Below are 14,265 nucleotides of genomic sequence, written 5' to 3' on the forward strand. Positions count from 1 at the left end.
ACACGAGTAATTACAGTCCAGAGAGTGAGTTGTTCTCTTCTAAAAATAAAAAGGTGATTGGAAAGTTCAAGGATGAATTAGGAGGAAATGTTATGAGTGAATTTGTGGGATTGAGGTCAAAGGCTTATGCTTATAAATACATTGTGAATAACGTTGAAAAGACTGATAAGAAGTTAAAAGGTGTAAAGAAAAATGTTATTAAAGAAACTAAACTTTAAGGATTATTATAACTGTTTAACAACAAAGAAAGAAGAGTTTAGAAAGATTAATGGAATAAGAAGTTATAAACATCAATTATATTCAGAAGAGATAAATAAGAAAGCATTGGGGGCTTTTGATGATAAGAGGTTTATTTTAGAAAATGGAATTGATAGTCTCCCTTATGGTTATATAAGTATATAAGTGATAAGATATATATAAGTGATAAGATATATATATAAGTGATAAGATATACATAAGTGATAAGATATATATAAGTGATAAGATATATATAAGTGATAAGTTAAAAAGTGGGGGTTGGGGATTTTAACGGGCTACCGCCACCTTTTTTACGATTATATAAATGATAGAACCAAGTATCAACCAGACTAAAGAGTGGAGGTGTAATCAACCTTGGTATATAAATGGAAAACATAATGAATGTGAAAAATATCAAATAGGTATAATTGAAAAGGCAACTGGTAAAAAAGTTCATAAAACAAATAAGAGAATTAATTTAAATACCGGTGAGTTGGGTAAAAAAGATAAAAATATTTTTGAGTGGACAGAAAACTTTGATGGTTGTCAGGAAAATATATACATTAATTTAAAAATGGTATGTGGGAGAGGAGGCGCTCAGACAAGAACATTGAGGGAGGTTTATCATTTTATTTTAGCTCAGTTAAAATATCTTGATAAAGAACCAAACTCAAACATATTTTTTGGTAATGTATTAGACGGTGAGGAGAGTTGTAGGAGAATTAAATTATTTCCCACACATAAACAAATATTTGTAGGGTCGTTGTTTGAGTGGGTCAAAGATGATTCACCAGATGATATTAAGAGTAAAAGGTTAAAAGGTCCATAAGGTCAGAAGGATCACAGGTTCACACAGAAGGACCATTGTTTAAGTGGTCTAATGAATAAGGATAACATGTCAAAAGGTTAGAAGGTTCGTAAAGAACAGGGTGAGAGAAATAGAGGTGTTTAGGGGCAATGAGGGAATGGAAAAATTAACATGTAAGTGAATGGGGATTTGGAGTGTCCCAGAACCAACATTATTACACTACTCTTATGACTTCAAATTACCATTAAAAAATCCTGCAGGTCGAGGTGCTCCTGTGTTGAAATTTTCCTGTCCAACGATTCATTGATTCTTCATGTCCATATTGATGGCTGTCCTCTTCAGCTTGCGAACATGACCAGCACTCACTCACAAACCATTTTCCAGATATGATGGGTTTAACTGAAGGGTTAAACGCGAAAATAAGTGAATAGAAGTGTTGCCAAAATGAGATCAACATGAAGCTTCGCAAGTGTTTTGTGTATTTAAGCATGGGACGGAGGTCCAGACAAAGAAATGAATGTAAAACTACATTTCTAACTTGCGACGTCTCCACACGGACTCATGGAACAGACACAGGGATAAATAAAATGAAAGTAATAAAATGTGTGTGGTGCGTTTGCCTGCTCCTCCACCTGGCATCCGTGACTGCCCGGGGTCGTCACAGGTCCCGCATCCCTGCGCAGGAAAACAAGCATTGCCGCCAAGTCCGTTCACCCGCCAGCCGCTGAACGTGAAGCGAACAGGCCCTCGCTCCTTCCTCGCTGTCCGCTCCACAAAGCACAGAGGTGAAACAAGAGAAGGATGTGGTTATCCGCCCCAGAATCTGATAACCCCGAATCAGAATTTGAATGGCTTCCACGATGTAAAAAAACAAAAACAAACATGGTGGGGTAATTTAGCATTGTTTTTTTTTGTTTTTTGCATTGGTGGATTTTTGTAAAACAAATAAAGTACTGTATAGCAGTACTGTATTGCATTTTTTTAATTTATTGCACAGTACCTTTAATATTAAGTTTATGGGGGGTAGGTGAAAGAATACCATAGGAAAGGTAGCACTGCATAGGAAGTAGCATGCACTGTGGATGTGTTTGAGAAATCTCGATGTACAGTGTGTGGGGAAGCTGCAGCATGAGGTTGTTCAATGGTTCTTCACACAGGGGGGTGGGGGAGTGAAGCAGTGCTAATTGGTGCAGGGATTAAGGTTGGTTTTCCCCAGTGGGTGATTTACCCTGTGATCAATCCCTAACATTTTACAAGCCAAGCTATGTCTGCCCCATGAACACATGAACAAAGATAAGAGATGGTGGATTGGTGGTGAACAGCTGTTTTAAAGACCTGGAGGGAGGAGTAGGATTCTAGAGAGTGAGGGAGTTTATTCCAGAGGCAAGAAAAAGAGGAATGAAAGGGTGAAAGGACTCTCGGAGCACGAAGCAGAGTCCGTGCATGAGGAGAAGGGAACGTGGGCCGTGCTCACCTCCCGCCTTGTGACCGTGCGCTTTTTGGCTTGCGGCATTTTACGTGTCGCCATCTTCCCTCCTGTGGTTTCAAGCATCATCACTGCCAACCGCCTAAAAGGACCATTTACACACCGATAAGTACCGGCCGGCCAAGGGGAACATTTTATTTTTATTTCGTCTTTCCCCTGTGTTCGTATTTGTGACAGTGACAGGAGACGTCTCGATTAGGAAATTAATTTACCTCAGTTTTTTTTTTGACATTATCACCCATTGCTTTATTTTCATTAAATTCAGTATTGTTGTATTTTTATTTGTCGTGTTTCTTTGTTCATGGGTTCGTGAATAAACCCGTGTTTTTTTTCGTTCAGCTAATCTTCTCCCAGCCTTCCATCTCGCCTGCGCCATAGCCGTCATTTTTGGTCGGACCCCTCGGGAGTAAAAAATCTGTTTTGGCTATCCGTAACCAGTGATCTTAATTGCCGGCGACGCAACAATATTCTATTTCTAAATTGACATTTTCTCCGTTGTCCAAAACAGCGAAATACTACAACGGCACTCGGTCGAGCGCATACCGCCGCCAGGCTGAACAGTTTACGCCTTTGTATCCATTGACAGGGCAGGATCTGGATTCGGTTGGGGCTTATTGTCCCTCCAGGTCTTTAAAACAGCTGTTCACCACCAATCCACCATCTCTTATCTTTGTTCATGTGTTCATGGGGCAGACATAGCTTGGCTTGTAAAATGTTAGGGATTGATCACAGGGTAAATCACCCACTGGGGAAAACCAACCTTAATCCCTGCACCAATTAGCACTGCTTCACTCCCCCACCCCCCTGTGTGAAGAACCATTGAACAACCTCAAGTAAAATTGAATGGGCTTATTGTCACCTGACCAACCCATCCCCCAAGTTTTGTCCTAACTCCTCCACAACTTTTTAAAATATCATGTTATAATGTCGCTTTTCACCCAATCTCTCAATTGTGATGAATTGCTCAAAAAATTAAATAATTATCCTTTCTGAAGCCATATTCAGATATTCATCAAAATCGAATCGATTTGGTCTTGTCACACACCCAACCTGTCCACCAAGTTTCGTCCATAACCTTTTGAGATATGGTGCGATATATCGTTTTTGGCCCGATCTCCCAATGGTAAAATAATCACTTTTAAAATTTTACGAGCCGGATCCGGATCCAGATCTTCAACAAAATCTAATCATTTCGTCCTTGTCACATGCGCTACCTCTCCGCTAAATTTCGTCCGAATCACAAACAAAGACAGACAGATTGAAAAATCATTCAGAGCGACACTTGGCAAAAGAGAACACAGGAGAATGGCACCCAGTAAAGCATCCTTTTGACCTCAAAAATATTCTTTGGCTAAATTCAGTTTGCTGATATGAAAATCCTATTGAAATTTCAAGTCAATCGGATGAAAATTGAGGATTTTGGAAATCTGGCAAGGTTGTTAATCTTAGGCCAAGGTTGACCTTTTGGCCTATGCTTATCTCAAAATTTGTTGGTAGTTGATTTCAGTTAGCTGATACGATAAATCAACATCAGCCGAATTTCTAAAATTGTAAATTTTCATCCGATCAACTTAAAAATTTGAAGGCAATTTGCATATCATGTTTGCACTCAAGATTGTCCCTGAGCATGTAAATTGCCACAGAATTCAACCACCATTTATTTGTGAGGTCAAAAGGATGCAAAACTGAGTGCCATTCTGCTTTGTTCTGTTTTGCCAAGTGTCGATCGAAGAGTGATTTTTCATTTGTCTGTTTGTTTGATTATCCGCATGGAATAAATATGATTTTCTCTGCAACCGTTGGTCCGATTGACAGGAAATTTTCACCATGGTGCGCCTCCTGTATAATTTTTTTAAATGATACTTCTGACCTCATAGGTTGCGTGGTACGGACGCTATCTTGGAAAAAAAAGAAAAACTTTTCACCTGTCTCCAAAAGCACTGCACAGATAAAATTTAGACATGGCTTTTTGTAAATAACTCCATGAGGAATAACATATTGTTACGTTTATGGGGGTAGCTCATGGAATACCTTAGTCCATGTAGATTGTACAGGGGGGTGTGCTCCGTATGCCATGTAGAAACCTTCCTGTAACTAAGTAGGCCCGCATGTCCGTTAAGATCGTAGATGTGTCTCCATGCGAGGGGTGGAGCTATGCGAATTCATTAGGGTTTGAGGAATAATTCTCTGCATGTAAATTGCCTCTCGTTTTTCCCTTTGTTCTTTTTGACACATGCAACACCAGCCATGCACTGCGCACCTATACAAAATAAAGCCACCAGATCCGGACATTCGAACACAACCACTGACGCCACCAGCCAAGTCATCACAAGGGCCGGCAAGAAGGGCAGTGAGGCCCCGCCCCAAGAGGTGATGATTGGTCATGGCCGTGGAGCGATGCAATAGCTCTCACTGATTGGAATGCGTGCGGACTTCATCATAGAACGTTCCAGCATGAGGAACAAAAAGGACATGTCCCACCATTTTCCTTCTCTCTGTTCCTGGTGTTCATACAAGCAGTCGCATTTCATTCTCTCTGTCCCTGGTGCTTGTACAGCAGTCGCATTTTCCTTCTCTTGGCTCTGGGTTTCATGGCGTGCAGTCGCACACTCGTCACTTGACTGTGGCTGGCTTTGCAGACGGTCGAAGTTCTGCACTCTCTGAACTCTGGGTGGCCTCACGGGCAGTCGCATTTTGTGCACAATCTTGGCGGACGCATCCTTCTCTTGTTTTACCTCTGTGCGTTGTGGAGTGGACAGCGAGGAAGGAGTTGAGGGCCTGTTCGCTTCACGTTCAGCGGCTGGCGGGTGAACGGACTTGGCGCCAACGCGTGTTTTGCTGCGCAGGGATGCGGGACCTGTGATGACCCCGGGCGGTGACGGATGCGAGGTGGAGGAGCAGGCAAACGCACCACACACATTTTATTACTTTCATTTTATTTATCCCTGTGTCTGTTCCATGAGTCCGTGTGGAGACGTCTCAAATTCGGAATGTGGTTTTACATTCATTTCTTTGTTCCCTGGCATTTATTTTTATGAAACCATTGTTTGTTGAATTTTAATTTCTTGTCCTGGCCGTTTATTTGTTGTGGGAATCGGATAACCCCGTGCCGTGCCCGTCCGTTCAGGTAAACTCGCTGCCCTCCACTACACCCTCACTCATATAAAAGGCGCCGCCATAGTTTGAGTGAATGCCTCGGAGTTAAAGCTCAGTTGGCCATCCGTCACCAAGGGTGTTAATCCTGGTGAACACGATAATATGTTGATGTCATGGGTGCCTCCATTATGATGTCATCATTCACCAAGTACAAAACTTCATCCAATCAAGATGAAATTTGTTGAGCATCATCCTGGGATAAATTGGTGGAGAAAAAAAAAAGATGTAATCGGTCACGTGATTCGGCAGCCATATTTGTTTTAACACAAAAGCCTTAAAAACCACTAAAAACACGTCCTGGTGACTGTCTGCAATCTCCGATTGTTCTTTCTTGTTATTCTTGTATAGGAGCTTATTGGAAGCATTGGAGAACCTTGACCTTTCCACACCAGAGGAAAGGTGTTGGAGACTGCTTATGGAAGAGATGCAGAACCACTTCGTAATTTATGTAATACAGCCAGTACGGATTTATGGTTTAATAAATTAAAGGGAGATTGTGTTTAATAAATTAAATGAAAAAAAATAAATAAATCACAAGCTGGTCAAATGCACATGAAATATGTCCTTCAATCCTGACAAATCTCTCTCTCTCTCTCCCTCTTTCTCTCTCTCTCTCCCTCCCTCTCTCCCTCTCTCCCTCTCTCCCTCTCTCCCTCTCTCCCTCTCTCCCTCTCTCCCTCTCTCCCTCTCTCTGAAAGTACCGCCTGGCAAATTTTTCCCCCTCACATTTTGAATTTTGGGATTTGGCGATTCTTCGATTCTTCTTGCCCTTTCCTGTGCAAATATTGCTCATTGAATTCCCAAAGAAACTTCACTTTCCTGCCGTGTTCAAACTATCTAATGATACAAATCGCTCTTCTTTTAAATCTTTAATACAGGTGACCCAGTCCTACTTGCCAGAGTGATGAACATGAACTGAATTCCCATGGATGTGTTCCAGAGGAATGTTGTTGTTCCATCTGATTTTATGACAAGTGGTTTCTTATTTATGACCTGAAAGTTATTGATGTGGGGAAACTGTCTGCATATCAGCATACCTGTGGCATGGATTACATCCGAGCCCAAATACTCCTTCATACACATCCCCTGTGCTCGTGTGTAAGGCCTTCTCACCATTGAATGTCTTCATCCTAAAATTGCTGAACAGGCCCAGATTTTACATAAATACCTAAACTTTTGAATGTTTTATATGTGGCCAAATCGGCATTCACATCAACATCTTATTATAATAGAGCAAACATATATGGTTATGTATGTCGCTATGTTTATATGCGACGGAAACGTCTTCTTCAAAAAAAAAATTACCACCATCTTAATTAACCCTCTTAATTGCGTTAAGACTGCTGAGACCTCTCAGACCTTTGACGACCCTTTAATTCCCCCAAGACCCTTCAGACCCCCAAAGACCCAAAACACCAAAAACCAAAAAGACCCCGAATACCCAAGACACCTCGAATACCCAAAACACCTCAAAGACCCAAAATACCCTTAAAGGCCCAGAGGATCCAAAATACCCTGAAGACCCAAATGGCCCTGAAGACCCTGAAGACCCAAATGGTCCTGAAGACCGAAAACACCATGTGGACCCAAAAGACACCAAAATGGTCAAAGATGTCTACCCCTCGGAAACGACGTGTGGTGAGGCGCGCAGAGCGCGCCGAGTCACTCCAGTGTAATACAATTGCAGTATTATCTTAAGACACGCAATTTCGTTTCATGGCGAGTCAAAGGGTGTGCACTCGTGTGTGGTGAAAGTTTAAATTACTGTAACTGATTTAAAGAGAAGATAAGGCCTCAAGTACAGAGGTACTTCACATATTGCCACTTTGTCAGATCAAGGTACTCAGAGTGGCGTAAACATCAGGAAGAGTGGTATGTTTCCCTCCTCTCTAAAGGTTCACCCACCATGTACGCTCAAGTTGGCTGTGAGAAGGTTTCCTGTCATGTGCAGCCGGGATCGGAACAGCCGACTGTGCTCGTGTGTGGAATGAAGGTTGAGGAGACGGAAGGATTTCCCAAGATTCTGCAGATAAAAAAAGAGGATGTTAATTCCTTTGGACTGGAGGAAGAGCAACGCGATCAGCCAAATGGTGAGTCGTGTGATTGACATCACTTCTGATGAGATCTGCGTTTGTTTCGTGCGCTATTTTTTGTATACTTGATGGAGGCTCCTGAAAGATTTCGAGCAGAATGGAAGGGAATAAAATGGAGAGAGGAAACAACAGCAGAGTATAAGTGAGCGTGAGATGAAGGAGAGGGGAGAGAAGGACACATGGGGGTGAATAAGTGGCACAGAAGTTGAAGGAAACACAGGAAGGAGAGGAAGGTGAAGTGTAGATGATGAAACCAATCGACAAACAAACCAAAAGAGGTGAGGTGAGATAGAGTGAGGTGAAAGAGGAAGAGAAAAGATGTGAAAGAGGAAGAGAAAAGTTGTGAAAGAGGTGAGGTGAAAAGAGGTGAGGTGAGAGGTTGGGGGAGATCACAATGACCTGGAAAAAGGGAATGCTTTGCAATGGGGTCACTGAGGTGAAAAAGATCATGGTTGGATGGAGGGTGATCTGAGATTGTGATGAACAGCTTTCTTGAAGACTGTGGGATGGTGGGTTGGTGCAAACATTGAAGAATTCAATGCATGTGATAATGGATGGCAGTTTATTATACATGTGTCGAGATTTGAACTCAGACAAGGTCTCTCAAAGACGTGTGTGCATAACTCTGAGGTATCTTGCCAGTCCAGTCCTTCAATACAATTCGTCATCAACACGTGATTTTTCCAAGCCACTACTGAGCTTTGCTCCACTTTCTCACTCTTTTGATCCTTTCTCTTGTCATATGTTCACTCTCCTTATCTCTCCTTATCATATGTTTACTATGATATTGACACTCTCCTTATCATATGTTCACATGTCATGGCTTTGGCCTATTCATTCCATTCTCTGCATTTGTCAACATGTTAACCTGCCACACTCTGACATTTTGTTTTCCATGAGGATTCTTTCGAGACAAAAAAATAAAAATCAACCAGTCACATGTTGGATCACAATTGTTTGTAATTTGAGAATAAACGCAGTTTAGTGGAGAAAACCTTCTCTATTTTCCCTTATCTCCATTTTTCTCACCTTCTCTGTTTTGTTGGTTGTGATGTTGGGTGGTGGTGAAATTCCACTGAAGATGTGGTCAGGTTGGAAGCATCTCACAACATCGAGGCAGTTTTTTCAGAATGTAATGCTTTGATATCATAATGTTTTCACATGACGCCATTCCTGAGGGAAATATTTTATTTTCTGTTCAAGAAAGATTTAACGTAAAAAAAAATTTTCAATTGATTTTAATGCAATATTTTTTTAAAATCTATTTTAAGAGTATGAAAACAGCTCTGCATGTGACACAAGAGTACCTGCATTTAATAAATCTTACTTTTTTCAGCCTTATTTGTGGAAGTGAAAACTGAGCACGACATTGATGTTCACTTGGACCGACCCGAGATTGATGCCGAATTGATGCCCATTGAGGCCGAAGCTCCTTTCCTCAAGAACCATCCCCATGAAGGTTTCTGTCAATGTCCATACATTTTGATTTGAACAGTTTGATGATGAACTCTGGTGTGAAGAAAAAAAAACGACGTTATTATTTAATTGCTTTAAGAAACTAGATGGTGTGGGAGCTGTGCTCGCACGATAAAATCAGACAAAATGGACGACGCCAGGAATGAAGTTTCTCTGAGCTATTTATTCCAAGCTCACTCAAACGAACTCAAAAGCACTGAATCAGCCCATTGAACGGGCGGCAATATATATGAGAAACTCAACACACAAAAGCCACGCCTCTCAGGCGGGGCGTGGTATGCAAAAAGGTAAGCCACGCCCCGTGGGGCGTGGTATCGAGACAAGTGTTCGCCCGGGAAAGGCAAGTCTGAACACGCCCGGGCGAGCCCGGACACGTGACCACTCGCCGGTTGCATCATCGGCCGGTGCAAGGTAATTGTGTCATGCTACCGGTAACCGCTACAGGCACCCCCCCAGAATTAACATGCACCGGGAGAGTCAGTTTGAGGGGGGACTTGATGACCCGGCCGAAACGACCCCTGGCGATTCGTGTGGGGGTGGTGGGTGGCGTGGTGGTGGATGGTCGGGCGGGGGGCTTGGTTGACGGGGGACGGCCCCGTCGTGGAGGAACGGCCAACCGTGGAGGTTGGTCGAGGTCCAAATGGGCCGGCTTGAGGCGGTCCACGGAGATGCGGTCCAGCTTGCAGCCGATGTCGATGGTGAACGACTCGTCGTCCCTCTTCAGGACCCGGAAAGGTCCATCGTACGGCGGCCGGAGCGGTCCCCGGTGTGCGTCGTGCCGGATAAAAACGTACTCTGCAGCGCAAAGTGCTGGGGGGGAACGTGGGGTTGGGGGCAGCCGTGGGGGGACGTGGGCACGGGGGCAAATCTCCTGGCGGCCTCCTGGAGGACCGAGCGTTGGCGAGCCGTGGACCAGGGGCCGGTGGCGTCGGGGATGAATTCGCCCGGCACGCGCAGTGGCTGGCCGTAGACCAGCTCGGCGGTGGAAGCCTGGAGGTCCTCTTTAGGGGCCGTTCGGAGGCCCAATAGGACCCACGGGAGCCTGTCGGCCCAACCGTTGTCCTGGAGGCTGGCCCTGAGAGCGACCTTCATCGAACGGTGGAACCGCTCGCACAAGCCGTTGGCTTGGGGGTGGTAGGCCGTGGTGCGGTGAAGCTTGACCCCCAAGGCCTGGGCGACTGCGTCCCAAAGCTCGGAGGTGAATTGCGGGCCTCTGTCGGAGGAGACGTCCGAGGGGGCGCCGAAACGGGCGATCCAAGTGCCAATGAAGGCCTGCGCCATGTCGGCGGATGTTGTTGATGCCAGCGGGATGGCCTCCGGCAACCTGGTGGTCCTGTCCACCATCGTGAGGAGGTGGGTGAAGCCCAGCGAGGAGGGAAGGTGTCCCACCAGGTCCACATTGACGTGGTCGAAGCGTCGCGTGGGCACGTCGAATGGTGCCAACGGGGCCTGGGTGTGCCGGTGGACCTTCGCGCGCTGGCAGGCGACACAGGCATTGGCCCAGTCGCGGACGTCTTTACGGAGCCCGTGCCAGACGAATTTCGCTGCCACGAGCTTCTGTGATGCTTTCCGGCCCGGGTGGGAAAGGCCGTGGAGGGCGTCAAAAATGTGCCGCCGCCATCCGGTGGGCACGATGGGGCGAGGTTGGCCCAGGGAGACGTCGCACAGGAGAACTGTGCCTGTGTCCTCGAAGGGGACGTCGGCCAACCGCAGGCCTGTGTCTGCTGTCTGGAGGGCTTGCACTGTGGGGTCGGCGGTCTGGTCGGCTGCCATGCGGGCGAAGGCCGGATGTCCGTCGTAAATTCGGACACGGCGGAGAGGTGGCGCTGCTGGCGGGCCGACCACGGCTCCGTAACCTTGGCCATGCCGAATACCAGGGGTTTGTGGTCCACAAACGCAGTGAACGGGCGGCCCTCCAAAAGATGGCGGAAGTGGCGAACAGCCAGGTAAAGGCCGAGGAGCTCGCGGTCGAAAGCGCTATACTTACGCTCGTTAGGGCGAAGCTGCCGGCTGAAGAAGGCCAGCGGTTGCCAAGCCCCGTTCACCCACTGTTCATGCACGGCGCCCACTGCATAGTCGGAAGCGTCCGTGGTGAGGGCGATGGGTGCATCGAGCACCGGGTGCGCCAGCATGGTCGCGTTGGCGAGGGCCAGCTTAGCGCCGGTGAACGCCGCGTCCATCTCTGTGGTCCAGGCGACGTCGTGCTTGGCCGGCCTGACCCGGAGGGCTTCGTACAGGGGGCGCATGAGTTGGGCGGCGCGAGGCACGAACCGGTAGTAAAAATTTACCATCCCAAAAAATTCCTGTAGGGCCTTGATGGAGCGAGGGCGCGGGAAACTTGTGACTGCCTCCACCTTGGTAGGCAGCGGGACGGCCCCGCGCTTCGTGATGCCGTGCCCCAGGAAGTCGACGGCCGTTACGCCAAACTGGCATTTCGCCGGGTTGATGATGAGGCCGTGCTGGCCGAGGCGCTCAAAAAGCGTGCGCAGGTGGACGAGGTGCTCCGCCCGGGAAGTGCTGGCGATGAGAATGTCATCCAGGTAGACGAACAGAAAGGTGAGATTGCGCAGCACACTGTCCATCAGCCGCTGGAAGGCCTGGGCCGTGTTCTTAAGGCTGAACGGCATTCGGAGGAACTTGAAGAGGCCAAAAGGTGTAATTTCAGCGGTCTCGGAACGTCGGCCGGCCGGACAGGTACCTGGTGGTAGCCCCGAATAAGGTCGACCTTGGAGAAGATCACCCGCCCCGCCAAACGGGCGGAAAAGTCCTGTATGTGTGGTATCGGGTACCGGTCGGGGGTGGTGGCGTTATTGAGGCGGCGGTAATCGCCGCATGGTCGCCATCCGCCACCCGGTTTGGGCACGATGTGCAGGGGCGAGGCCCACGCGCTATTCGAGCGCCGCACAATTCCCAATCGCTCCAGCACGTCGAATTCCGCCTTCGCTATGGCGAGTTTGGCCGGGTCGAGGCGGCGAGCCCTGGCGTAGACCGTTGGACCTGTGGTCGGGATGTGGTGTTCGACGCCGTGCTTGATGGTGACGGCCGAAAACGTCGGCTGCATGAGGGCGGGAAACTCGGCGAGTAGGCGGGTGAAATCGTTCACGGCCGGGAGCGCGCAGGCTGGCTTGGTCGGAGCGGAGCCGCTCAATGAGCAAGCGAGCGAGCTGAAGGTCTCCGCGTTGATGAGCCGACGCCATTTGACGTCGACCAAAAGCCCATGCGCGCAAAGAAAATCTGCACCCAGCAAGGCCACGGGCACGTTCGCCGTGATGAAGTCCCACCTGAAGCGCTGGCCCCCGAAGCAGAATGCGATGCTGCGCGAACCGAAGGTGCGGATGGAGGAGCCGTTTGCGGCGACCAAGGCGGGGCCGCACAGCGCGGCCTGTTTGTCCTGCACCGAGGCGGGTATCACGTTCAGCTGAGCGCCGGTGTCACACAAAAAACGCCGCCCGGACTCTGTGTCCGTGATAAACAGAAGGCTGCCTGAATGGCCGACGGTCATGGCAGGCAGCGAGCGCCGGCCTGGTCGTTTCCCGACCCGCCGAAAGTGCACGGTGGGCGGCACGTTCTGGCCTTCTGCCCGAACCTGGCGTGTTAATAGCACATGGTCCGCTCTGGTGGAGGCTCCGGCGGTCGCGTCGGGTTCGGTCGACGGGGCGTCGCGGCGGCCGTCAGTGGCGCGGACTCGGCCGGTGGTGGCGTGGGCATTGCCTCGGTCGGCCCAGGGTTCCAGGTGGCCGCTCTGACGTGTCGCCTGGCCGATAAAAATTTATCGGCCTCCTTGGCCAGGGCGCGAGGGTCCGTGATGGGCGAGTTAGCCAAAGCTAACCGTACTTGCCCGGGTCGTCGCCGGAGGAACAGCTCGCGGAAGAGGAAGTCCGGGCTGTGGTCACCGAGAAGAGCAAGCATGTGGTCCATGCGTTCGGATGGACGGGCCTCACCCAGCTCCGGGAGGTCAAGTAGTTGTCGCGCGCGTTCGGTCTCCATGAGTCCAAACGCACCGAGGAGTCGGCCTTTGAGCGCGCCGTATTTGTCGGCGTCCGGCGGGTGCTGTAGGAAGCTCAGGACCCAGGCAGCGGCGGAGGCTTTGAGTGCAGAGACCACGTGGTGGTAGCGTGTCGTATCCTCTGTAATCTTCCGCAGGGCGAATTGAGAAGCCGCTTGAGCAAACCAAACGGCCGCGTGCGATTCCCAAAAGCCTGGGAGCTTCAAAGCTACAGCTGACTCCATCGCCGTGTTCGTACAAAGGGGTCAATTGTGGGAGCTGTGCTCACACGATAAAATCGGACAAAATGGATGACGCCAGGAATGAAGTTTCTCTGAGCTATTTATTCCAAGCTCACTCAAACAAACTCAAAAGCACTGAATCAGCCCATCGAACGGGCAGCAATATATATGAGAAACTCAACTAAAAGCCACGCCTCTCAGGCGGGGCGTGGTATGCAAAAAGGTAAGCCACGCCTCAACGGGGCGTGGTATCAAGACAAGTGTTCGCCCGGGAAAGGCAAGTCTGAACACGCCCGGGCGAGCCCGGACACGTGACCGCTCGCCGGTTGCGTCATCGGCCGGTGCAAGGTAATTGTGTCAGGCTACCCGTAACCGCTACAATGGTATTCATAAAATACTTACCCTGCGCAGCCAATGTGTTGCGAGGCAACTGTTCTGTTTTTTCAGGTTTTTTTTTTCTTGGATCCAGTCGCATAAATAAATACAAAAAAATCACCAGACATTTGAATACAAATAAATCAAACCATTTCGGAAGTGTACGAAGTTGGTAGTACGGCTTCTTCTTCTTCCTGATCCGCATTGCAGGTAACTCAAAAACGTGATGAACGCCACATTCACCCACCAGCATATATATGAATCCCCTTCCTCTCCTGCCTCCCCCCCCTCCCCTCCCCTTCTCCCCCTTTGCTCCCCTTCCCCCCTCTCCTCCCCTCCCCCCCCCTCACGCCTTACCCCCCTCTCCCCTTCCCCCCTCCCCTTCCCCCCTCCCCTTCCCCCCTCCC

At 48.4% G+C, this 14,265-nt stretch overlaps 1 protein-coding gene across 1 annotated transcript in view; it reads left to right on the top strand.

The window, feature by feature from the left end:
- LOC137410976 (uncharacterized) overlaps positions 1 to 14,265 on the top strand; it is a 405,982-nt gene that overhangs the window by 376,973 nt on the left and 14,744 nt on the right. Inside the window, exons 16-18 of the mRNA XM_078778383.1 lie at positions 1,729 to 1,830; positions 7,583 to 7,777; positions 9,117 to 9,239. Coding sequence (XP_078634509.1) covers positions 1,729 to 1,830; positions 7,583 to 7,777; positions 9,117 to 9,239 — 420 coding nt within the window. The remainder of the gene's footprint in view (positions 1 to 1,728; positions 1,831 to 7,582; positions 7,778 to 9,116; positions 9,240 to 14,265) is intronic.

This window comes from Myxine glutinosa, chromosome 5 (genome assembly GCF_964187855.1).
Source record: "Myxine glutinosa chromosome 5, kmMyxGlut1.1, whole genome shotgun sequence".
NCBI classification, from domain to species: domain Eukaryota; kingdom Metazoa; phylum Chordata; class Myxini; order Myxiniformes; family Myxinidae; genus Myxine; species Myxine glutinosa.